We start from the raw sequence: 21131 nt of genomic DNA, 5'->3' as shown, positions 1-21131 counted from the left end.
ACACCAAAAGAAAGGGAATAGGAATAATGAACCCCCATGTGCCCATCACCCCATTTCAACAACCGTCCCCATTTTAACATCCTTATTTAATTCCTTCCCCCAAGCATCTCTTTAAAGAAAATTCCAGACAATATATCATTTCAGAATATATTCAGAATGTATCTCTCACATATTAGAACATTTCTGAAAAAGTAACCTCATTATCACACCTAATAAAATTAACAATTTCTTAATACCATCTAATGCAAAGTCCACATTCAAATTTCCTCATTTTTATCAAAAATGTCTTTTTAACACCCGACAGGAATCTGGGTTCATTGTGACAAGGGACACAAACCTTGTGGCCTTCCTATGAACAAATACCCAACACATATCCCCCCTGTACCTCCACGTGGCTGCTGGGCAGGACCAGTGGGACAGGGCTCAGTACTGGAAGGAAAGCGACAGTATTTAGTGGGGGAGTTTGCCACCTAGAGCCTGTCCTGTCCACACGTGGGTGGGCCATGAGTGGTCTTATAGGCATATAGGCTTTGAACCCCTCTCTTCAAAGAAAAACGAAAAACAGATTCCAACTATATGCCATTCTGGAAAAGGCAAAACAATGGAGACAATAAAAAGATCAATGGTTTCCAGGAGTTTGAGGGGAGAGGGGAGATGAATACACAGAAGACAGAAGTTTTTATGAGCGGTGAAAATACTTTATATGACATTATAATGATTTTATGTCATCATACTTTTGTCCAAACCCATAGAACGTGCAACACTATTCACTTCATAAAGTGAACCCTAAGATGAACTAGGAACTTTGGTGATTATGATGTATCAGTGCAGTGCAGTCTTGGTTAAAAAAAAAAAAAAAGTCTTAAAAAGAATTAACACTGAGGGTAGACATTTTTGGCAAAACTTTTGTTTCACTTTTATATTTGTATACATATTATATATGTGTGTGTTTGTTGGATTGTGATGTAAAATGTACTTTTTAGATTAAAAAAGTTTGCAGGCTACTGTAGTTATACTGGCAAATAAAAGAACAAATTCATCTAAAAAAAATGTCTTTTTAGGGTCCATTTTTATGAACCAGGATCTAAACAAGGTCCATGCACTGCATTTTGTTGCTATGACTCTTAAATCTGTTTTAATCTCTAACATTCCTTCCTCCTTCCCTTTTTTATGTCATTTTACTTGTTGAAGAAACCAGGCTCTTTGTCCTGTAGAATTGTCCTCATTGTTGATTTGGTGAATTGAGCCCTGCTGGTGTCATTTTACATGTTCCACTGCCCACCCCACCCCCCACCCATTTCCTGGAAACTGATTTAGACCCAGAGGGTTGATCTGTGTAGAGTCAGTTATTTTGGCAAGCAGACTTCCTGGGTGAAGTTGTGTCCTTCCTAGGGCACCATATCAGGAGCAGGTAAGGTCAGATATTCCTTTTGTGTGTGATACTAAAAATGATCAATGTTACCAGCCTGATCCTTGCATTATAAAGCTTCCCCATCGGGCTTCCCTGGTGGCTCAGTGGTTGAGAGTCCGCCTGCCGATGCAGGGGACACGGGTTCGTGCCCCGGTCCGGGAAGATCCCACGTGCCGCGGAGTGGCTGGGCCTATGAGCCATGGCCGCTGAGCCTGTGCTCCACAACGGGAGAGGCCACAACAGTGAGAGGCCTGCGTACCGCAAAAAAAAAAAAAAAAGCCTCCCCATCACCTGGTCCCCAAGGGGTTTTAGCACCTTTCGTAAAATCTTAAAACTGACAAAGCTGGAATAGCTCTGAGAAACTCATTCACTCATTTTTCAACTCATCCCACAAATATTTGTTCAGCATCTACTATGCACCAGGCAGTGAGCAGGAGTGAGAAAAACCACCACAATCCCTGGGATCACAGAGCCAACAGTCAGATGGGGGCGAACAACAAATACATGAGCGAGCAGGTACACCAACAAGAGACGTCTAGAGCCATGTAAAGAGCTACCCCAGAGCAAGGTGACGGTGGTCAGGCAGCCACTTTGTGGTGGGTGATCAAGGAGAGCCTCCCTAGGAGAGGACATTGGAGCTTGACAAGAGCGATCCAGTCATGCATTCCAGGGAGAGAGAGAGCCGGGGCAGGCAGAGAAGCTGCACACCCATCAGCAGTAATGAGGAGGCGAGTGTGCTCAGCACCAGTGGGCAAGGGTGAGGGGGCCTGAGGGGAGGCCAGCGAGGAGGCTGCTATGGTGACACAGGAGAGACTGACCATGACCCAGACCAGATGGCGGAGTGGAGGTGATGGCCAGGCCAGCGCCCCTTCCACCCCCTTTTACAGCCGAGAACACTGAGCTTGGGGAGGGCAGGGAGATAGTGGTTATTGAGTAACTACCCGCCACAGGAGTTTTCTGTGCAGCATCTCAAAACCGCCCCTGCACACTATGTAGAGGTCATTGTGCCTATTTCACAGGTGAGGCCAGTGAATAGTAGTGAAGTCACCTGCCCAAGGGCATAGAGGAAGAGGGGGAAAGGAGGAGAGAGCCCCGGCCTGAGGAGGCCCTCTGACCCTGCAGGGTCATCCCACGCTGTGATGACCACTGTAGAGTCTCAAACCTTGGTCCTGGCACCTGGAAGCCCTTGACCTGGACCAAGGGCCTTCTCCCTGTGCCTCAGTTTCCTAACCTGTAAAATGGGAATACTACTTGCCCAGGGTGCACAGCAAAGCCGAGACAAGGTGGTCCAACCTTGCTCCCAGTCCCTGCCTGTGGGGCCCACACAGGTCACCTTAGCAGAGCCTACAGGCAGCTTCACACCCTCCCATACGGACCCACAGAGGGTTAAACTCCGCCTCCCTCCTTCCTCCATCCCAATTCTGATCCTTGCTGACTCTGCTCCCCGCCCTACAGCAGCTATTCTGGGACAATGGAGGCAGCAGATGGCCCGAGTCCTATTCCCTCCACCCGACCCTCAGAATCTGGGAGCAACCTGCAAATCTGCTGCTGCTTCTAAAAGCGGTCCAGCCAGCAGCCTTCCACGTACAGGGTGGAGAGGACAGCGGCAGTACAACACACTATCCCATCCCCACTGGGCTGTGGGCCCAGGGGCCGCCCCACTCGGCTCGCATCCCACAAACCCAGCATTAGGTCAACCCAGAAAGAAAGGAAGCCCTGCACCTAACACGCACAGAGCGGCCTCCCTCTGGGTCAGGCTCCTCCTTGGAAAAGAGGTGCTAAGGCTCCAGTGCTCGGCGGTTCCATCAGCCCAGACAGAGTTGCGGCAGGGACAAGGTCCTTCGAGGGCTGGAGGACGTGCTCCAAAGGAGCCCCCAGTTCCGGCTGCCTGGGTCAGAGCCCCTTTGTCCTCCCTCCCTCCTCCCCTCAGCCCTGAGCCCCACTGTGACGCCAATTCCCCAACATCTCTGAGCATGATGCTGGCGGGGAACAGACAACTTCCCTTCCTAGCCCTCCCACAGGTACCATCAGGCCTGAAATTTCACCATGATCACTTTCATTCAATCATGCAACTTCTTTGGGACATGAAATTCTAAGGGCATTTACCTTTACTCAGCTCCTACCCGGGCTGTCAAAGTGCCCTTTTATCTGATACCAGAGGCTGAATCCCTTAGCTCCATTCAGTCTTCCTTGATTCTCTGGCCACGGCAACCCAGGCCCTGAAGACAGATAAAAGGAAGAATCGTCCCCAACAAACCAGCACCTCATAGAACACAGATATTCACACGCATGCACATCACACACACACAGGTGTGACACAGGCACAAACACATCCATACACCCCACGTATGTCCTTAGGCACAGATGAGCGTAGAAGGGTGTACGGCACATGCGCACTCTTATGTGCCCTGGCATGCAATGACACAGCACACACTACTTACCATCACTGTTCACTGAGCCATTCCTTTCTCCATGCTGTGCCCTTTACAAACTCTGCATCATTTCACCTACAACCCGCGAGGTAGGTATTCCTTTTCTCATATATAAAATGAGCAAACAGGCCAGAGAGACCAAGTGGATTCCTCAAGGTCACACAGCCAGCAAGGGTAGGGCAGGGCTGTCTAGCCGAGGGACCCAAATCAACACCACTGCGACGGACAGATCAAAGACCCTGCCCCGGTCAGGAACGACTTTGGCTGCACGTAACAGAAAACTGAACCAAGAGAGGCTTAAACAAATAAGGGTTTAATATTCTTACACAACCAGATGTTGGAAGGGACAGCTGTGGATGATTGTCTTGGCCTTTCCTTCATGGTTGCAAGGTGGCTGCCCTAGACCCAGACATCACACCCACATTCACAGCAGGCAGATGGGGTCTGGGGCTGCAAAACCTTCCCCAGAAGCCTCTCTATTGGCTTTGCTTAATTTGCACTAACAGACAGAGCTCTGGCTCTGGCCAGAGCTGGGTCATATAGTAGCTCCTAACAGAAAGGGAAGCTGGGAAAGTGAGCAAAAGGTTCATCATGATTGGCTAGGACCCATTCTGATTCATCATCTGGGTCTGGACATGCTGATGCTCCAAACAAAATCGGGTGGGGAGCAGGGACTGGAGACTGGTCAGCAATAACAGTATCAGCCGCAGACCCTGGATTCTGCCCTTCCTCTACCTGCGTCTCCTCGGTGGTTGGGGATCCAGCCGAGGAAGCCAGGAATGGGTGGCCCAGCACTTGACCCCGGGAGAGTGACTGAGGGACCAGAGGTGGGGGCTCTGACCACACCAAGGGACCCATATAATTCTCTGAAGAGTTAGGACTCCTGAACCTGAGCAGCTCAAGGGCCCCTACCCTTGTTCAGTTCAGCCACCTAAGGCCCATGGAAGTCCAGCCCCTGAGGCCTCTCTGGCCCTCACATGGTGCACCTGGTCCTGGGCTGTCCAGCCCACCTCCCAGGGGTTTGGGATGCCTTTACCGCCAGCCACCATCCAATCCTGGGCCTGCCCACCACAGAGGCCCTGCCAGGGACTGCTGCCCACACAGGAACTGCCACGGGCCCTCAAGGCCACCTGGGAGGCTAAGGACAACCAACGGCTTCAGCTCAACCTTTGCCCGGAGGTTCAGGGTTCATCGGGCCACCAGCTGCGGGCACCAGGGAGTATCCGGGTAGAGGAGACAATGGAGGGAGCGGAACCTGTGGAGAGACCAGAAATGGACAAGACGGGTCACTCCCACGGGTTCCTGGGGAGCGCGTCACAGAGATGCTCTGGAGCGCGGTTTTTCCACCTCAGCATGATGAACATTGGGGGCCAGATAATTCTGTTGTGGGGCTGTCCCGTGCATTGTAGGATATTTAGCAGCATCCCTGGACTCCACCCACTAGATGCCAGCAAGCATCCTCTGAGTCTTAACAATCAAAAATGCCCCCACGGCTTCCCTGGTGGCGCAGTGGTTGAGAGTCCGCCTGCCAATGCAGGGGACACGGGTTCGTGCCCTGGTCCGGGAAGATCCCACATGCCACGGAGCGGCTGGGCCCGTGAGCCATGGCCACTGAGCCTGCGCGTCCGGAGCCTGTGCTCCGCAACGGGAGAGGCCACAACAGTGAGAGGTCCGTGTACCGCAAAAAAAAAAAAAAAGCCCCCACACGCTGCCAATTGTCCCTTAGTGTGGGGCGTGGGGGGGGAGTTGCAAAATGGTCCCTGGTTGAGAACCACTGGTTTATAAAGACTTCAAAAGCCAGAGAAACCATGAAGAGGCCTCAGCTGAGGCCACACCCTCTGACCGCACATATCTGAGTCCCCAGTTGGCTCCAGAGCCATTAGGTAGCAACCTTTAGATTCTTAATCCTCAGGCTTTGAGAGAATTTAACACCAATTCTTAAACGTCTTGGCAGTATAGCCATAGCTTGCACACCTCCACTGATGGGAAGCTCACTCTATTAGAAGACAGCTCCTTTCCTCTTAGAAATTGAGCCAAACTCTGTCTCCTTGTAATGTCCAACTTGTCCAACACAGCCCGGGTCCTGGCAGCCTTGGGATAGCTGTGAGTCCTCTGCCCCCAGCCAGACAGCTCTGCAGAATTTCAGGGGCAGGAGTGCTGGTTCCCCTAAGGATTACCCTACAGGTAAATCCAAAGTCCAGACAGAGACTACAAGGCCTTCGGGGGCATGGGGGAGGGTGTTCCCTGCCACCTCCGCAGCTGAATCTGACACCACTCCCCTCTCTCCTCCCACATTCCAGTCACACTGGCTTCTTTTACTTCATTAAGTAGGTCTTGCTCCCCTGCCACAGTATGTCACAGGCTGTGCTCTGAGCTGCCCTACAGAAATCGGGGCTGGGGGGTGGGACGGAGGGGGCTGGGCTGAGCAGCCCTAATCCCCCCAGGGAGTCTTTGGGGACAGAACTGGAAGGTGCCTAAGTGGCATTCTAGCCCCCATTCCAACCCTCTGTCCATCGAAAAGTATCATCAAAGAAACAAAGAGCCTAAGAAAGATTTTCTTTTCATTTCCCCATGAGTGCCTGGAGCTCCTCCATTAGAGCTTCACCTTTGCACAGTGAAGAGAGCTCAGTCTTTCACAGTCTCCCAGAGGATCAGGACTGGGAGAGCCCTTCAGATCCACATCGCTCAGCCTCCTGTGTTACAAATGGGGCGACTAAGGTCCAGAGAGGGCAAGGCACCTGCCCAAGGTCACACAGCAAGCCAGTGACAGAGCGGAGACTGAAATCCACTCCCTCCACTCCCAGCTCTGCGCTGTCAGCCACTGGCCTCTCTCACTTGCCTCCCTCCCGGCTCCCCCATCTTTGGATGCCTGGACGCAGGCCCCACTCCTCCCATCCTACAGTTTCAGCCTCCAGACCCACCTGGAGGAGTCCTCCTCAGGGGAGAAGGGGCCGTGGAGCTTAATGACATTGAGTTTCCCCTCAAAGACGCCGTAGCTGAGGGTGACCTGCGCAGAGAGACACAGAGAAGAGAGTGAAGGGTGCAGGGCGTCCCACTGGCGACCCCACAAGGGGGCAGCATTTGGGCAGAAACAGAGAAGGCACAGAAGGCATTTTGAGGGGCACAAAAAGCCTGCCTCTGCACCTGAAATTCCACCGTCAGTAACGGGTGTTCCGCTGAGGGCCCCACCCCGCTCCCCTTTGACCATAATCCCATTTGTGCCCCCAACAGTCCAGTTTACTAGGGAGGCTGGAACGATTCCCTCATCTACAGATTGGGAAACTGAGGCTCAAGCGGGGAAAGCACCTTTCCAGGAAGTTGCATGCCTGAACGGAGGTTTCCTGAGACCCACTCTAGGGCCTGGGCAATCCATCTCGACCCAGAGCCTAAGGTCAGTCCACGAGAAAGGAGGATGCAGGATGATGAGACCCGTCAAGAGGTAGTCAAGCACAGTGGTTAAAGACTGTGGGCTTAGGGGCCACCCAAGCAGGGTTCAAATCCCTCTCTGTCCTCTACTAGCTGTGTGCCACAGTTAGTTCCACTCTCTGGGCCTCAGTTTCTCCATCTGTAGAATGGGAATAATGTTAGGACTCACCCCCACGTCAATGCTGTGAGGAAGTAGAGAGTTAAAGAAGTTAAGGCCCCCAGTGTGGTGCCTGGCACAGCGGGGGATCTGAAAACCCCACCTTTAAGGTGCCCTGGTTTTGGCTGTCCAAAATCTGCCCCTCTTTCCTGGCTGTGATCCTAATGGGACCAATCTGCATCCCCGTTCTAGGCCTGGCCAATCAACTCTAACTCTAGGCACTGGTAGGAGACAGGTCATGTGACGCAAGTGGGCCATGTGACCAATGAGCACCAGTCCTGAGGTCTGGTGGAAGGAGGAGCTCTCTTCCCGTGGGTGGGGTGGAAACCAGGGGCTGCCCCCTTGCCAGCATGAGGGTTGAGCCTGCCTGAGAATGAGGCCAACGTGCGGGAGGGCACATGAGAGAGGACACAGAGTCTGAGCACCCAGACCCTGCCAGATCTAGCAAGTCAGGCCAAGCCCTCAGCTTCTCAGGTACGCGGGCCCATAAATGACCTTTCTGTTCAATTAGTCTGTTGCCTCTCTGTCACTTGCAGCCAAAAGGGCTCTGACTCACACCATGAGGCAGAAGATCCCAGGGGCCTCCCAGCCAGGACCCTCTACGGGGCTGGAAACCCATGAGTTGGAGGGCGTGTCTGCAAGGCAGAGCCAGTTGGACCTCAGCAGAGTCATTACTTGCCAGGTGGTGGGAGGGGTCCCTACCCCCCCACCCCCAGCCTGACATTACACTTGGATGTCCCTACTGAAGACCTGGTCCTTCCCAGTGACACCTGGGTGAGAAGGAAAAGCAGCAATGAGTAGACGGGTAAGCTTTGGTGAAGGAGAGGGCTGCCGATAGGCAGTTGAAAAGGACTGGCCCCTTCAGAGGGTGTGGGGAGGATGGGAGGTTGAAGAGAGGAGAGAGGGAAGGAGGTAGCATGTGGCGAGCTGGGTGGTCTGAACCTCAAGACGAGCTTCATCTCATGTGTGCAGGTCCCTCCAGCTGGCATTTGGGAACCAGATCAAATAATTTTAGCATCATAAATGCAGACCCTTGAGGGTTAGAGGTGGAGAGAGCTGAGTCACTGCATGCCCTCAAGGGGATCCTTTATCACCCTGAGCCTCAGTTTCTCCATCAATAGGGAAAAGCCCCCACAAACACCTTCCCCAGTGCCACCTGCCTCAAGGCTGGCTCACCTGCTTTGGGAGCTGGGCAGCCCCCAGCAGCTGCAGGGTCTCCAGGTGGGAGTGGAAGAGGGGGCTGGGCTGCAGGTGGCCGCCCAGCTTGCACTCGACGATGTAGCCCACAGTGCAGTCGTCAGGCAGCCGGATGAGGGCAGATGTGTCCACGAAGCGGGGGCCACTGAGGGACACAGTCATGCTGCAGCCACTGGCCTAAGGCCCTCGACACCTAGAGCCCTCCCTGCCTCCCTGAAGACTCTGCCTCCGCCCGGGCCAGCTGGGAAAACAGAGCTTGCCTCTAGCATCTGCCTCTTGCATACTGTGTAGCCTTGTGCAAGTCACAAGCCTCGGGGAGCCTCAGTTTCCTCTTCTGTAAAATGGGCATGATAATGGCCCTGCCCTCACAAGGCTGTTGTGAGGATTAAGTGGAGGAAAGGTGAAATGCAGCCCTTTATAAATGTATCCTTTCTTTCTCTCTCTTTCTTTTCATTCATTCACTCACTCATTCATTCATTCTTGAGTTTGAGCATCTACCTGCTGCCAGCCACCATGACACAGAGGCTGAGGACAAAGAGTTGAGAAAGAAATGCTTCCTGCCCTCAACAGCAGCCCAGATTCTGGAGAGAGACAGATAGATGAGCAGGTCATTTCAGAGGACTGGTACTAAGTCAGAGGGAAGCACGAGGTGTGGGGACACAGGGAGGACAAGGTGGATTCCCAGAGGATGTGGCAGTAACAGAGTCTTACAGGATGAGCTGGAGTCAGCCAGGTGCCGAGCAGGGAAGGAGCAGTGTTCCAGGCAAGGGCGTCACCTGACTGCATACCCCACGAACGCCACGGGGGTGCCAGGCGGGGCAGCTTGTCCCGCTGTGCGGGATGCCTGACCGAGGGGTCGAGTGGGTGCAGAAACCCAGCCGTTGCTCCCCTCCCCAGGCTGCACCTGCCCAGAGTGGGTACATTTTTCTAATTCACACAAATGTACCATAGAGGTGGACAGAAGCCTCGATGGGGGCACCCCAGGCACAGGGGTGACCCCTGGTTGTGTGTACATGCCTGCTGTCCACAGATACTAGGACAGCACTCCTGCTCCCAGCCAGGGCACAAACTGCCCCCGGAGGACCTCTCCCGTCCAGGGCAGGGCACGGCAGGCTGGTGTAGTGACAAAGCACGCAGACCTTAGAGCCAAACCCAGCACCTGAGTGACCTTGAACCATTTACTTTGCTTAACCTCTCAGCACCTCAGTTTCCTCAGCCAAGTAGAAATAAGGCCAACACCCCTTCCTCCCTGGGGGCTGTGATACTCTTAGCAAAGCACAGGCCTGGCTCACAGTCAACCCTCAATTCAAGGTAGCGACACTGATGTGGCTGTTAATAACAACAGCCTGCTCGGCAGACCTCAAGAGGCTAGACCTTTCCTACGTCCTCTCTAGAATATCAGTACCCCCACCAGGTACTGAGGGCTTCCACTACTCCCACGATCCCCCTCAGTCTGAGCCCTCTAGGACCATCCCAGCTCAAATTCCACCTCTTCCAGGAAGCCTTCCCTCCTTTCCCCAAGCAGAAGGCCCTACTCCCTCCTCTGAGTGCCCCTCCAGTTGGCCTTCGCCTCCCCTGTGACAGTGACAAGTCAGAAGAGGGCTGAAAACGGGACCTAATGTTTGCCGGGCTCCTGCCAGGTGCCAGCCCAGACACTTTTTCATTTAACCCTTACAACAACCACTGGCCATTGTATTATCAGGTCCATTTTACAGATGGGGGCACTGAGGCTCCTGGAAATTACACAGCTTGCTTGTGTGTGGCAGAGTGCACTAGGCGGTGTACCCCCAAGGGCATGGTGACAGGTGGCTTGCTCACCACTAACTGTGTAACTCTGTGATGCAGCGGGAATGAGAGGTAGTTTCTCCTGAGCTCGCTCTCAAGCCCTTCCTGCTGCAAAGGCCCCACCCACACACCAGCCAACACCCCCTCTCTGCACCCCCCACTTCTTCCACCAGTCTCTAGGTCTCTGCTTACCTGGCCCATGGGGCCATCTTCAAAGCCAGTTTGCGGTTGATGCAGAAGCCGGCGCCCCCGGTGGCAAACCAGAACTGTACCAGCCTCTGCGGGGAGAGATGGGGAGGGCCAAAATGTAGGGTGAGCCTGGGGTGGGGGCAACAGCCAGGCTCCCCCTTACCCCCAACCAGCATGGCTTAAAACTTTTTATTTCACATCTCACTAGAGTCTTCGTACAGCCTGACATTATTATGCCCATTTTATAGATAAGGAAACCAAGACCCAAAGTCACATAGCTATTTAAGAATGATGGGGACACCAGTTAGACCCCAATCTGGCTGGATTTCAGTTAAAGAGGACACATATCATATTTGTCCACCCAGTTCACCTTATCCCTGTCCTCAGAGAAACATCCCCATGTGGTTCAGGAGGGACTGCCCAACACAGCACCTGCTCCCATAGGTCACAGATACAGGCAGGTGCCCCAGGAATGATGGATCACAGGACCACACCTTTGACCCAATGACTGGCTCAGCAACAGGCACATGACTCAGCCAGCCAATCAGAGTCCTCGCCTGAGTTCCATATGCTGTAAGGGAGAGATGCTTTTATAGGGTCACCAGTAAAGATAATCCTGATGCCATTTACACCGGGCCACGTACACTGGCCTCACCACTCCCAACTCCTGGGACCAAGAAAGCTTTTCTGGGCTTCCCTGGTGGCGCAGTGGTTGAGAACCTGCCTGCCAATGCAGAGGATACGGGTTCGAGCCATGGTCTGGGAAGATCCCACATGCTGCGGAGCAACTGGGCCGGTGAGCCACAACTACTAAGCCTGCGCGTCTGGAGCCTGTGCTCCGCAACAACAGAGGCCGCGATAGTGAGAGGCCCACGCACCGTGATGAAGAGTGGCCCCCGCTCGCTGCAACTAGAGAAAGCCCTCGCACAGAAACGTAGACCCAACACAGCCAATAAATAAATAAATTAATAAATTTTTTAAAAAAAAAGAAAGCTTTTCTGCAAAAGGAGAGAATGAGGTCTCATGGAGGAAAGAGAGAAGGGCAGGCAGGCCTGTGGGCCCCAAGGCCAGCAAACCCCTTGGCATTTCAATCTCAGCAACCAATACCACCCCTTTGGGGTGTAAACCACTTTCTGCCCTCACCCAACATCACCATGGCCCAAGGCCTCTTCTACCTCCTCTGTGAGGACCTGTGAATTCACCCATGAATTTCTTTAAGCCTTTTGAGAAACACTGAACCTTTTCAGCTGTACCATCTCTTGGTCAAACAAGTGCCCTAAAGTTACCTTCTCCCAAGTACAGAGTTGGTGCTTCATTGATGCGTGTTGCATTGGGTTGGGTCACCTCCCATGATGCAGCAGTGAGAAGAGCCGTGGGCAGGGAGCTGAAAAGTGGAGAGGCCCCCGCCTCCTCCACTGCACAGCTGTGTAACCTTGAGAAAGTTCCTGCCCCTCTCTGTACCTCAGATTTGTCACCTGTGAGTACAACATTGGCTCCAGTTCTGAAATCCGATGGTTCTCCTGGCCCAGAGGTGTCCTCTTCCTAAAGACCTCTACGAGCTTACTTCTGGAAACTCTGCCCTCTTAGAGAGAGGTCAGGCCTCAACCAGGCAGAATGAATGGTTTCTTGAGGACCTGACACACAGGAGGCGCCCAATAAATGCTTGTTTAATGAATTAATGAGGGCAGGGCTTCCACTCCCAGAGAACTGTAGCAACATTAGCAGCGACCATGCAAGCGCCTAACCCTGAGCACTGACTATGCAGAGCCCTGTGCTGCAGGTGAGGTGACCAAGGTGCACAGAACTGAGGTCACTTGACTGAGGTCCCAGAGCTGGGACTGACTCCAAGCCCGAGCCCTTGCCCCCTTTGCTGTCCCACCCTGGGGGATGCCAGGGTCTTAACAGGCCAGGACACTTTGGAGCAGAGTCCTGGGATCCCGTTGGTGGGGTGTCTGACAAGGAGGGCATTCATGCACGTTGTGAGGCTGGGGACTGGGTGTGCCCAGGACTGGGTGTGTCCTGAACCAGCACAGGAAGAACATAGTTCAGAGATGAGGCTGTGCTGAGTCGGGTGCTGATTGATAACACTAGTGTCCACCACGTGGCAGATCCCGTTCCAAGCCCTTGGATAGATGACCGCATTTAATTCTTCTTTTGCTCACAACGGCTCTATGAGGTAGTGACTATTTTCACTGATTTTACAGATAAGGAAACCGAGGCACAGAGAGGTGAGGTGACTTCATTCAAGGTCACAAAGCCAGGAAGTAGCAGGGCTGGTGTGTGAACCCTGGGAGTCAGGTTCCAGGGCGGAGCTCTCAAACCCTTAGGTCAGGGGTGAGGGGGTGTGGGAGTCTGGAGGACCCCGCGGCTCACCTGGCATCAGCTCGCTCACACACGCTCCCCCAAGGCCCAGGAAGATTTAATTAGGGCTCAGAGGCTGATTAGCTGCAGATAATTAAGGTTCTGTGTTCCCTGCTCTTGGTTTCCCTAGTGAAGCAGATGGTGAACCCTGGGAGGGAGAAAACCCCACAACTGGCCCAGCTCCCGCTCCAGGCACCACGTCTAGAGAGGGGGACCCATGGCCTGACTCTTCACAGGGCCCAAGGGAGCCCTAGGGGCAAAATCTGGCGACCTAAACCTGTCCATTCAGGTCTGGAGTTGAAGCTGGTGCTGGGAAGGAACCCTGTTGTGCCAGGTGTCAACTCAGTTGCTGGTTAGTGAAATCTGGAGAGAGGAGGGGTGTCTAGAGGAGAGGAGGGGAGGGGAGGGTTCAGGGGCTCCCGGCAGCCACAATTTACTACCCGGCCCAGCAGATTCAGCATTTTAACAATCTGTACAACTACATGGTGATGCCAGGTGGCTAGGAGCCCCACCGTGGAGTCAGGAAGCCTCATCTCACCCACCCCCATGCTCACTGTGTGACCAGGACGACCCACTGCTCCTCCGTGGCCAAGGCCCTACTAAGTGCCAGTCTCTGTGCCTTACCTGCATTATCTCAATCTCCCCATTTCATAAGGGAGGAGACTGAGGATCACAGGCGAAGCCACCAGCCCAGACACACCCGGATGCAGCCAAATCTGAAACCCAGAAAACCCACCGGACCCCTCCACAGCCCCGCCCCCGCATGGCCCCGCCAATGCACAAAGGAAGCAGCGAGGGAACCGACCGTGCGGTTGTTCGGCTGCGGCTCAGAAGCGTGGATAGGCCGGTTCAGGCTGGGCCGGCCGATGTAGACGTCGCGGGTCCACGGGAAGGTTTTTAGCAGCTTCAGCAGCGCCCTCGGGTTCAGGTAGTTGTCGTCATCCACATGACAGAACCACCTGTGGGGATGGAATGCGGGACAGTGAACTTGGAGGGGGTTCCCAAGGGCTGCCAGCCAGCCAGACTCCGCCCTGTGCCCTCATAATCAGTCAACAGACTTATGGGGTGGGGGAGGCTAACACTGAAGGCACTGGTGTGTTCTGTGCCAGGCAGCGTCTGGTGTAAGCTCATGAGGAAGTTGTGCCCACTTCACAGGTGGGAACCAAGACTCAGGAAGGTTAAGACACTTGCCCAAGGTCACACAGCCAGTGAATAGCAGAATTTGAATCCCATCTGTCTGTCCAGAGACAGACCCCAGCAGGCCTTACATGTGATTAAATTCACAGGGCCCGGACAACCTTACTTTTTTGACAAGACACCTCATTTAGGAACTGGCCTGAGGCAAAGGTCACGCCTGCCCCCAAAGACCAAGGTGAACTCACCTCAGTCCACTGGCCAAGAAGGCATCAAACTCAGCAGCCATCTTGCAGGACAGGGCAGGGTGGCTGTGCTCCGCAGAGCAGTTAGTGACCACGAGGTGGGACCCTGAAGAAGGGAGGACAGGTCAGGGGCCCCTGCCCAGCTCCTCCCAACAGCCCTACACAGTGTGAGAATGCAGAGGAAGGCGGGGCCTCAGAAAGCCTGGAGCAGTGCATCCAGTCCCATTTTACATATGGGGAAGCTGAGGTCAGGGAGGGCTGACCTGCCCAGGACCCTGGAGCTAATGGACAGTAGGCTGGGCTGGGACCCAGGTGTCCAGGGTCTTGTCTAGCACAGTCCCTCCCCACACCCATACCCGTTTCCAGGGAAGAAGGCTGCTCCCCTCCTGGGCAAAAGGGGAATCCCCATGTGACAAGGGTGGGCAGCCCGTTTCCTGGGGAACCCCAGGCCAGGGGATAGCCACCCCAGCTTTCCCTGGCAACAGCCGAGGGGCCCCCAACCCACCCAGAGTTACCCAGTCTCTCCTGGAGGCCTTCATCCAAGCTGTCGGTGAAGATGAACGTCTAGGAAGGAGAAAGGAATCAGGACTGGGGTTAGCCAAGGAGAGCCCCGGGCAGCCCACAGCCCACCACAGCCAAGTCCAGGTGGACACACACATGGCAGACCTCTGTCCTCCTTCAGTGATGGACACACACCCCTCTCACAGTCACACGCTCCTTTAGGACAACATGACTTTCTCAGCTACCCAACCCCCCCCATACAACACACACAACCCAGCTTTTGTACAACTTCGCGGTATACACCAGCCCATCAGTCTCACACTCAGCCCCCTTACAGACCAGCACCCACAGGGTCCCTACCAGAGTCACACACCCTTAGCAGAATCACACCTTCATCAACCACACACACACACACACACACACACACAATCACATCACACACACACATCATACATACACACACATCACACACACACATCACATCACACACATCACATCACACACACATCATACACACACATCACACACACACATCACAGTCCCACTTGGCCCCTCCATATATACAGAACCCTAAACACTTGTTCAGTAGACAGACCCACACACTAGGACACCAAACTACTTAGGGAGATGGTCATGACTTTCACAGCCATGCAAACTCCCTGTGCAAGTGTCGGGGCCCTTACACATCTCTCAGATAGGAGAGGTGACCCACCAACAGCATTCATACACCTGGTCCCCCATGACCTCACTAAACCTCCAGACAGGTGTTACGATCTGTCCCCTTCGCAGATGGCAAAACGGAAGCTAAGTGATGGAGCAAGGCGGTGCGGTTGGCAGGAGGAGAGCTAGGATTTGAACCTAGCCTGGACCTCTCCCCGCCCTCAACTCCCACTACAGCCAGACTTTTCCCTGGGGGTCTAGCAGGCACCTCAGACTGAGGGCGAGAACCCCGAGCACCCAAGCACCCCCAGACCTGGGCTCCTCTCACTCTTCCCCATCTTGCTGGAACCCAACACCTTGGGGTCACCGTGCCTCCTCTCTTTCTCTCACACCCACATCCAGTCTGTCAACAAATTTTGTCCACCCAACTTTCCAACTGCCCAGGGTGCACCCTCTCCCTCCAGCCTCCTCGGCCAGCCCTCGGTCCAGCCCACCCTCGTCACCTCCTGCCCGTTTTGCTGCAGTCACCTTTTCCCTGCTCCCTGCTCTGTCCTGCCCCACCCCAAGTCTGTTTTCAACACAGCCCCCGGGGGAGCCTGTAAAATAAGTCAGACCTTTCTTGCCCTGCTCCCTGGCAAACTTTTGCCACCAAACAGTCACCCAGATAGCGGAACTCTCTCAAGTATGGAGCGTGGGCCAAATGGGCCAGGGAATGCCTGTGAATGAATCGGTGGAGGGAGGCGGAAGGGAGGGGTCCCCGCAGCAGGGCCCAGGGGCTGAGCAGGGTGCATGAGGCTGGTGTTTCGGTCCCTGGGAATCCTGAGGTTGGCACAGAGCGGGAATCCTGAGGTTGGCACAGAGCGGCAGGCAGCTTCCTCTGAGCTGAAGGTTGCCTTTGATTTGTTCAAGGAGGGACTCTGACAATGGTTAAAACCTCGCGGGAAAACAAAGGGACAGACAGCCTGCTAGGGTCAGGGGAGGGGTGGCCGGGGGCCATCTGCTGCAGAGGAGGGGAGATGTGGGGCCATTGTTGCTCCCCCATCCCCCACCCGCCCTCCTTGAGGACTGTGGGGAAGAGGAAGACCCCCCCTGAATCACAAAACGTGCCTCCCCCAAGCCCACCCCCTTTGCCTGGGACAAAGGCCCCACACGAGCCCAGCTCGCTGCCACAAAGGCCCACCTGCCACCCGGCTGCCTTAACCAGCTGGGGCGGGTGCCCAGCCCTGGAGTTAACCAGCTCAGGACCACTGCTGATAGCAGAGCTGAAAGAGGCTCCGAGACCCTCCTGCCCTGTGTGGCTGGGGAAGCTGAGGCTGAACGGTGGAAGGCCTTGGCCAAGGTCACAGGAAGAGATGAGCCAAAGGGGGCCCAGATGCAGTGGCAACTGTGGGTCTCTCTGTCTCCTCTCCTCTTCCTCTGAGTATCTTTCCTTTTTTCAACTCTGCCTTAAAGGACAAGATTTCTAGACTCCGCCCCTTGTGCTAGGGGCAGGGGTGGGGGGAGGGTGAGTGTCCAAATGAGTGAATTCATCTCCTACCTCTGCTTAACCTTGCTCAGTTTCCTCACCTGTAAACTGAGAATATCAATACCTACCACTCAGGTTACTGTGAGGGTTCTATAGAGTGATGCACCCGAAATGCTGTCACTTAGATGCTGAGCAGCTGGCAGGTACTCCCTCTGGCTGCCTGGTTAGCATCTGGGATTGAGCTCAGGGCACAGAGGGGGGCTGCTTGCCTCTCCTCTGCCGGCCTGGTCCTGCCAGGCCCAGACACCCAGGCTGGAGGTCCAAGTGACTAGGCGGCTCTGGGATCCCGGGTCTCAGTAGAGAAGGAGGGGCCCCAGCGGGAGATGGCAGCCGGGTCCTACTGGGCTCTGCCCCATTAGGCCTTTGGGGCAAGCACTTCCTCCTCTCTGGCCTCAGTTTCCTCATCCGGAGCAAGCGCACCACCATAGTGATCAAGACGAAACAGGAAAGGGCCTCTGACCACGTGAGGCTGTGCTCCCGGGTACACACAGACACAGCACCATAAACAGGAAGGTCTGCAGGGAGGGCCAGGCTTGGCGGCTTCCGCAAGTGGAACCAGAATCGAGATCCCAAGATGAGAAGCTGTGCAGAGCCCCAGGGAAGAGCCTGGGGTGCTGGGGGTACAGCAAGGAAAGGGTTAATCCAGGGTGCTAGGAAATCAGGGCAGGGGTGCCCCCTCCCCAGGGGGCCCTGGCCTCTTCCAGGCACCACTTCCCCCCTCCTTGGTCTCCAGGAGCCCCCAACCCCCTCCGAAGGCTCGTCACTTCCACTGAGCCAAAGTGGGGACAGTGTGTGTGTGTGTGTGTGTGTGTGTGTGTGTGTGTGTGTGTGTGTGTGTGTGTGTGTGTGTGTGTGTGTGAGAGAGAGAGAATCTGCCTCTCCACCTCCCCCAGGGATGACTCCCAGCACCCCCGAATCACTGTCTTTGCTTGAGGAAGGCACTGGATGTGAGGAGGGGAAGAGCCAGAAGGGATTCAGCGTGTGAGAGCCACCTCCCCAGAATGACAGAAGCCACGCAGCCCTGTGACACACACGCCTCTGGTCACGGCACATCTAACACTGACACTGGCTCCATGCGGGTGTACACACACACAAACACACACACACACACACACACACACACACACACAATCCCACAGGCCAGGCAGACCTCTGCCCTGACCTCTTGCCCACCACTACCTCAGCCACCACCATCACAGCACACACCCCACCTCCCTCGCTCGGGAAGTGCCCCACAGGAAATGGAGCACAGGAGGTGCGGTGCCACCGCCCTGGGCACACCCTGGGCAGCAGAGGCGTGGGGGCAGGGGCTGTCAGGAATTCTGAATGGCTGCCGCCCCGCCGCTGTCCCCAAACAGGTCCCCCCCAGACTGTCCCCTCCTCAGCGGCTCAGTCCCTGTGCTCCACGCTCACAGCCAGGGCAGAAGGACAGCACCCAGGGCCTGGACAGGGGGCGGCCTGGCCTGGGCGCACGTCAGAGTCAGGACCTCTCGGGGGCCTCTGTCCCAGCTGCCCAACACCCCCCATTGCCCCCGATGCCAGGCTGGGCCAGGGTGGGCAGGAACGAAACCTGTGCCAGGACAACCAGGGAATAGAGGGACCACCCACCAGAAGGGACCCAGGAGCCTGGGGTAGGGGCCCAGCCTGGCCCCAAAAGAAATGAAGCAGTGGGCCTGAGAAGCACCTGGCTCCGGGGCCAGCAAGGGACACAGTCAGGGCCGCAGGAGCCCCCGATCCTCCCAGAAAGGAGCGAGAAGACAACCCAGGTGGGGCAGGTGGGTGAGCAGCTTCTCCCTCGAGGCTGCCAGGGACCCCAGCTCGGTAGAAAGTCCTCTGTGAGTCCCTCAGACCAGAGGCCACTCCTGAGGCCCGCAGTCACCCGCTTGTCACCTGTTCCCTGGTCCTGGAGACCCACGTGTCGAGCAGCAGCTCCAGGCGGGAGCGGTGGAAGGCCCGGGTTGTCTTGACTGCGATGAAGACATCGTGCATCTGCAGCTCCGGGGGCTGAGAGCTCGGCGGGCTCAGCCCGGGGGCCTCCGGCACGCCCTGCGGGGATGGGCTTGAGTGATACCGGAGGGAGAGGAGCCCCACGCACAGAAGGGTGAGGAGGACTCCAGCCAGGCCCCGGAGGAGCCGGCACTGCATTGGCCCTGGGACCCCAGACGGCTCAGCCCCCAAATCCCAACCAGACGGGGAGGGGAGGCTGGTCAGGCGGGAGCCCCGGCAAAGGCAAAGGTCTGCCAGGCATGGGGGGCAGGCCAGGAGGGGAGAGGTGGGAGTCGGTGCTCTGGACCCGGAGGCCGAGCCATGGCAGCCCCCGCTGCCGCTGCCGCCAGCCCTCCACCTGCTCCCGGGCCCTCCCTCCCACTGCCGGCTCTGGGGCGCCTGGCCCCGCCCCTGCCTCCAGGGCAGCCCAGGGGCGGGGCCGGCCCAGAGGAGCCCAGAGGTGGCTGAAAAAGTGTCACCGGCTGAAGGGACAGCCCGGCCCTTGCGCGCTGCTGCAGTGGGGGTGGGGGCAACAACAGCCCCTCCATGCCAGGTGGAAGGGAGGGGCCCTCCAGCCTTCCCACTCCCCAGAGACCCCCAGCTAAGCTCATTCAATACCCAGTATCTTCTGGTGTCCAGCCTCCCAGCTTTTGCTCACACTGTTCCTCGCCCTGGATGCTTTTCCCCAGCCCCCACCATCCTCACCCACGTTCCTTCCACCAGGCTTAATTCTATTTGGACTTCAAGGTTCAGCTCAAGGGTTCCTTCCTCCAGGAAGCCTCCCAGCCTCTGGGGCTCCCACAGTATTTAGCTCAGTTCCTCTGGTCTTCACAACAGTGTTAGAATTATTTCCAGTTCATAGCTGGGCACATAAGGCTCAGAATGATCTAAGATGATCCAGCAGCTCAGCCACAGAGCCAGGTAGAAGCCAGGTCGCTGGCCCTCGTCTGGCCCACCAGAGGCCCCTGAGGGTGCCTGTCCTGCTGTGGCCCACTGCAGCCCATCTTGCTCAGCAGTCTTTATTTCTGCCTCTCTCCCAGCCAGGCCAGTGGACAGAGGACCTTCTGCAGCTACCACCTCCATCTTGTTTTGTACAAGATCACTCATATCTTGTCCTCCCTCCGCTAGAACACTGATGGCTCCCACCTCCCTCAGAACAAAAGTCAAAGATCAGACACCAGCCTACAGGCCCTGCGTAAGGGGGGCCCTGTTACCTCCAACCCCATCTCCTACCATCTTCCCCTTGCTTCCTCACTCCAGACCCAGTGGGCTTCTGGCCAGTTCAGGGACACACCCACCTCAGGACCTTTGCACATGTTGTTCCTGCCTGGGTCTCTCCCTAGAGATCCATACACCTCACTTGAAAGAGGTGACTCTTTCAAGTTTACACAAAAATGTCTTCTATGTGAAGCCTTCCCAGACCACTTTATTTAAATTGGAATCCCTTCTCCTCCGTCCTTCGCAGCACCCCCAGGCCCCTTTTTCTGCTGTTTTCTCCATAGCACTTTTCATCTTCCAACATCCTGTATATTTTATTGTCTGTCTTCCTCATGAGAATATCAGGGCAGGGATTTCTGTTTATTCACTGAATCCCCAGTGCCTAGAACAGTGCCTGGCACATGGTAGGAGCTCAATCAATATTTGTTAATTAAACACAAGAAAGTACCAGATGGCTGGTGAATTTCATTAGCCCCATAAAGGGAGAGGAAAGGAAAAGCAACCCTTTTGAGTCACCGTTCTATGGGCCAGCCCCGTGCCAGGCCCCTTCACAGTCTGTCTTCTCAGGATGGCATCACCAAGGGATGATCCCGTGCTTCATGCCACACAAACCAGGGTTCAAATCCTGATTGGGGCACTCCCTAGCTGTGTGACTCTGGGCAAGTTACTTCACCTCTCTGAACTTCACTTTCATTTGTCAGATGGGGACAAAAATAAGACTTGGTGAAGATTAAAGGATTGGTGGGCTTCTCCACCCCCATGGAAAGGGCACCTAAGATGGGACCAGCTACTGGGCTCCTGCATCTTCACCCAGACTCATATGTCCATAGACCAAGCACTAGGCCAGGCATACAGCAAGGAAGTGGGGAGATTTGTTTACCCAAATGAGCATGACCCAGTCTCC

At 55.3% G+C, this 21131-nt stretch overlaps 1 protein-coding gene and 1 pseudogene across 2 annotated transcripts; one reads left to right on the top strand and one right to left on the bottom strand.

Annotated features, from left to right (window-relative positions):
* The first annotated feature begins 279 nt into the window (after nt 1-279).
* LOC132499659 (small nucleolar RNA SNORA11) lies at nt 280-372 on the top strand (annotated as a pseudogene).
* Nucleotides 373-4920: 4548 nt separating this feature from the next.
* On the bottom strand, nt 4921-19168 carry MFNG (MFNG O-fucosylpeptide 3-beta-N-acetylglucosaminyltransferase). Of its 2 annotated transcripts, XM_060113057.1 has the most exons (8): nt 18914-19168; nt 14853-14901; nt 14341-14443; nt 13764-13917; nt 10601-10686; nt 8603-8768; nt 6765-6850; nt 4921-5098 (listed from the first exon to the last, which is right to left on the bottom strand). In XM_060113057.1, the coding sequence occupies exons 1-8, from the start codon at nt 19166-19168 to the stop codon at nt 5032-5034; spliced, it is 966 nt and encodes a 321-aa protein (XP_059969040.1). In that variant the 3' UTR covers nt 4921-5031. The 2 variants fall into 2 exon arrangements, with proteins under 2 accessions (XP_059969040.1, XP_059969041.1); XM_060113058.1 differs by lacking the exon at nt 14853-14901 and having other exon boundaries at nt 18907-19168.
* Between the last annotated feature and the right edge of the window lie 1963 nt (nt 19169-21131).

The sequence above is a fragment of the Mesoplodon densirostris genome, chromosome 11 (genome assembly GCF_025265405.1).
Source record: "Mesoplodon densirostris isolate mMesDen1 chromosome 11, mMesDen1 primary haplotype, whole genome shotgun sequence".
Taxonomy (NCBI): Eukaryota; Metazoa; Chordata; class Mammalia; order Artiodactyla; family Ziphiidae; genus Mesoplodon; species Mesoplodon densirostris.
Note: the sequence above shows the minus strand (reverse complement) of the source record. Positions and strands in the feature narration are given on the sequence as shown.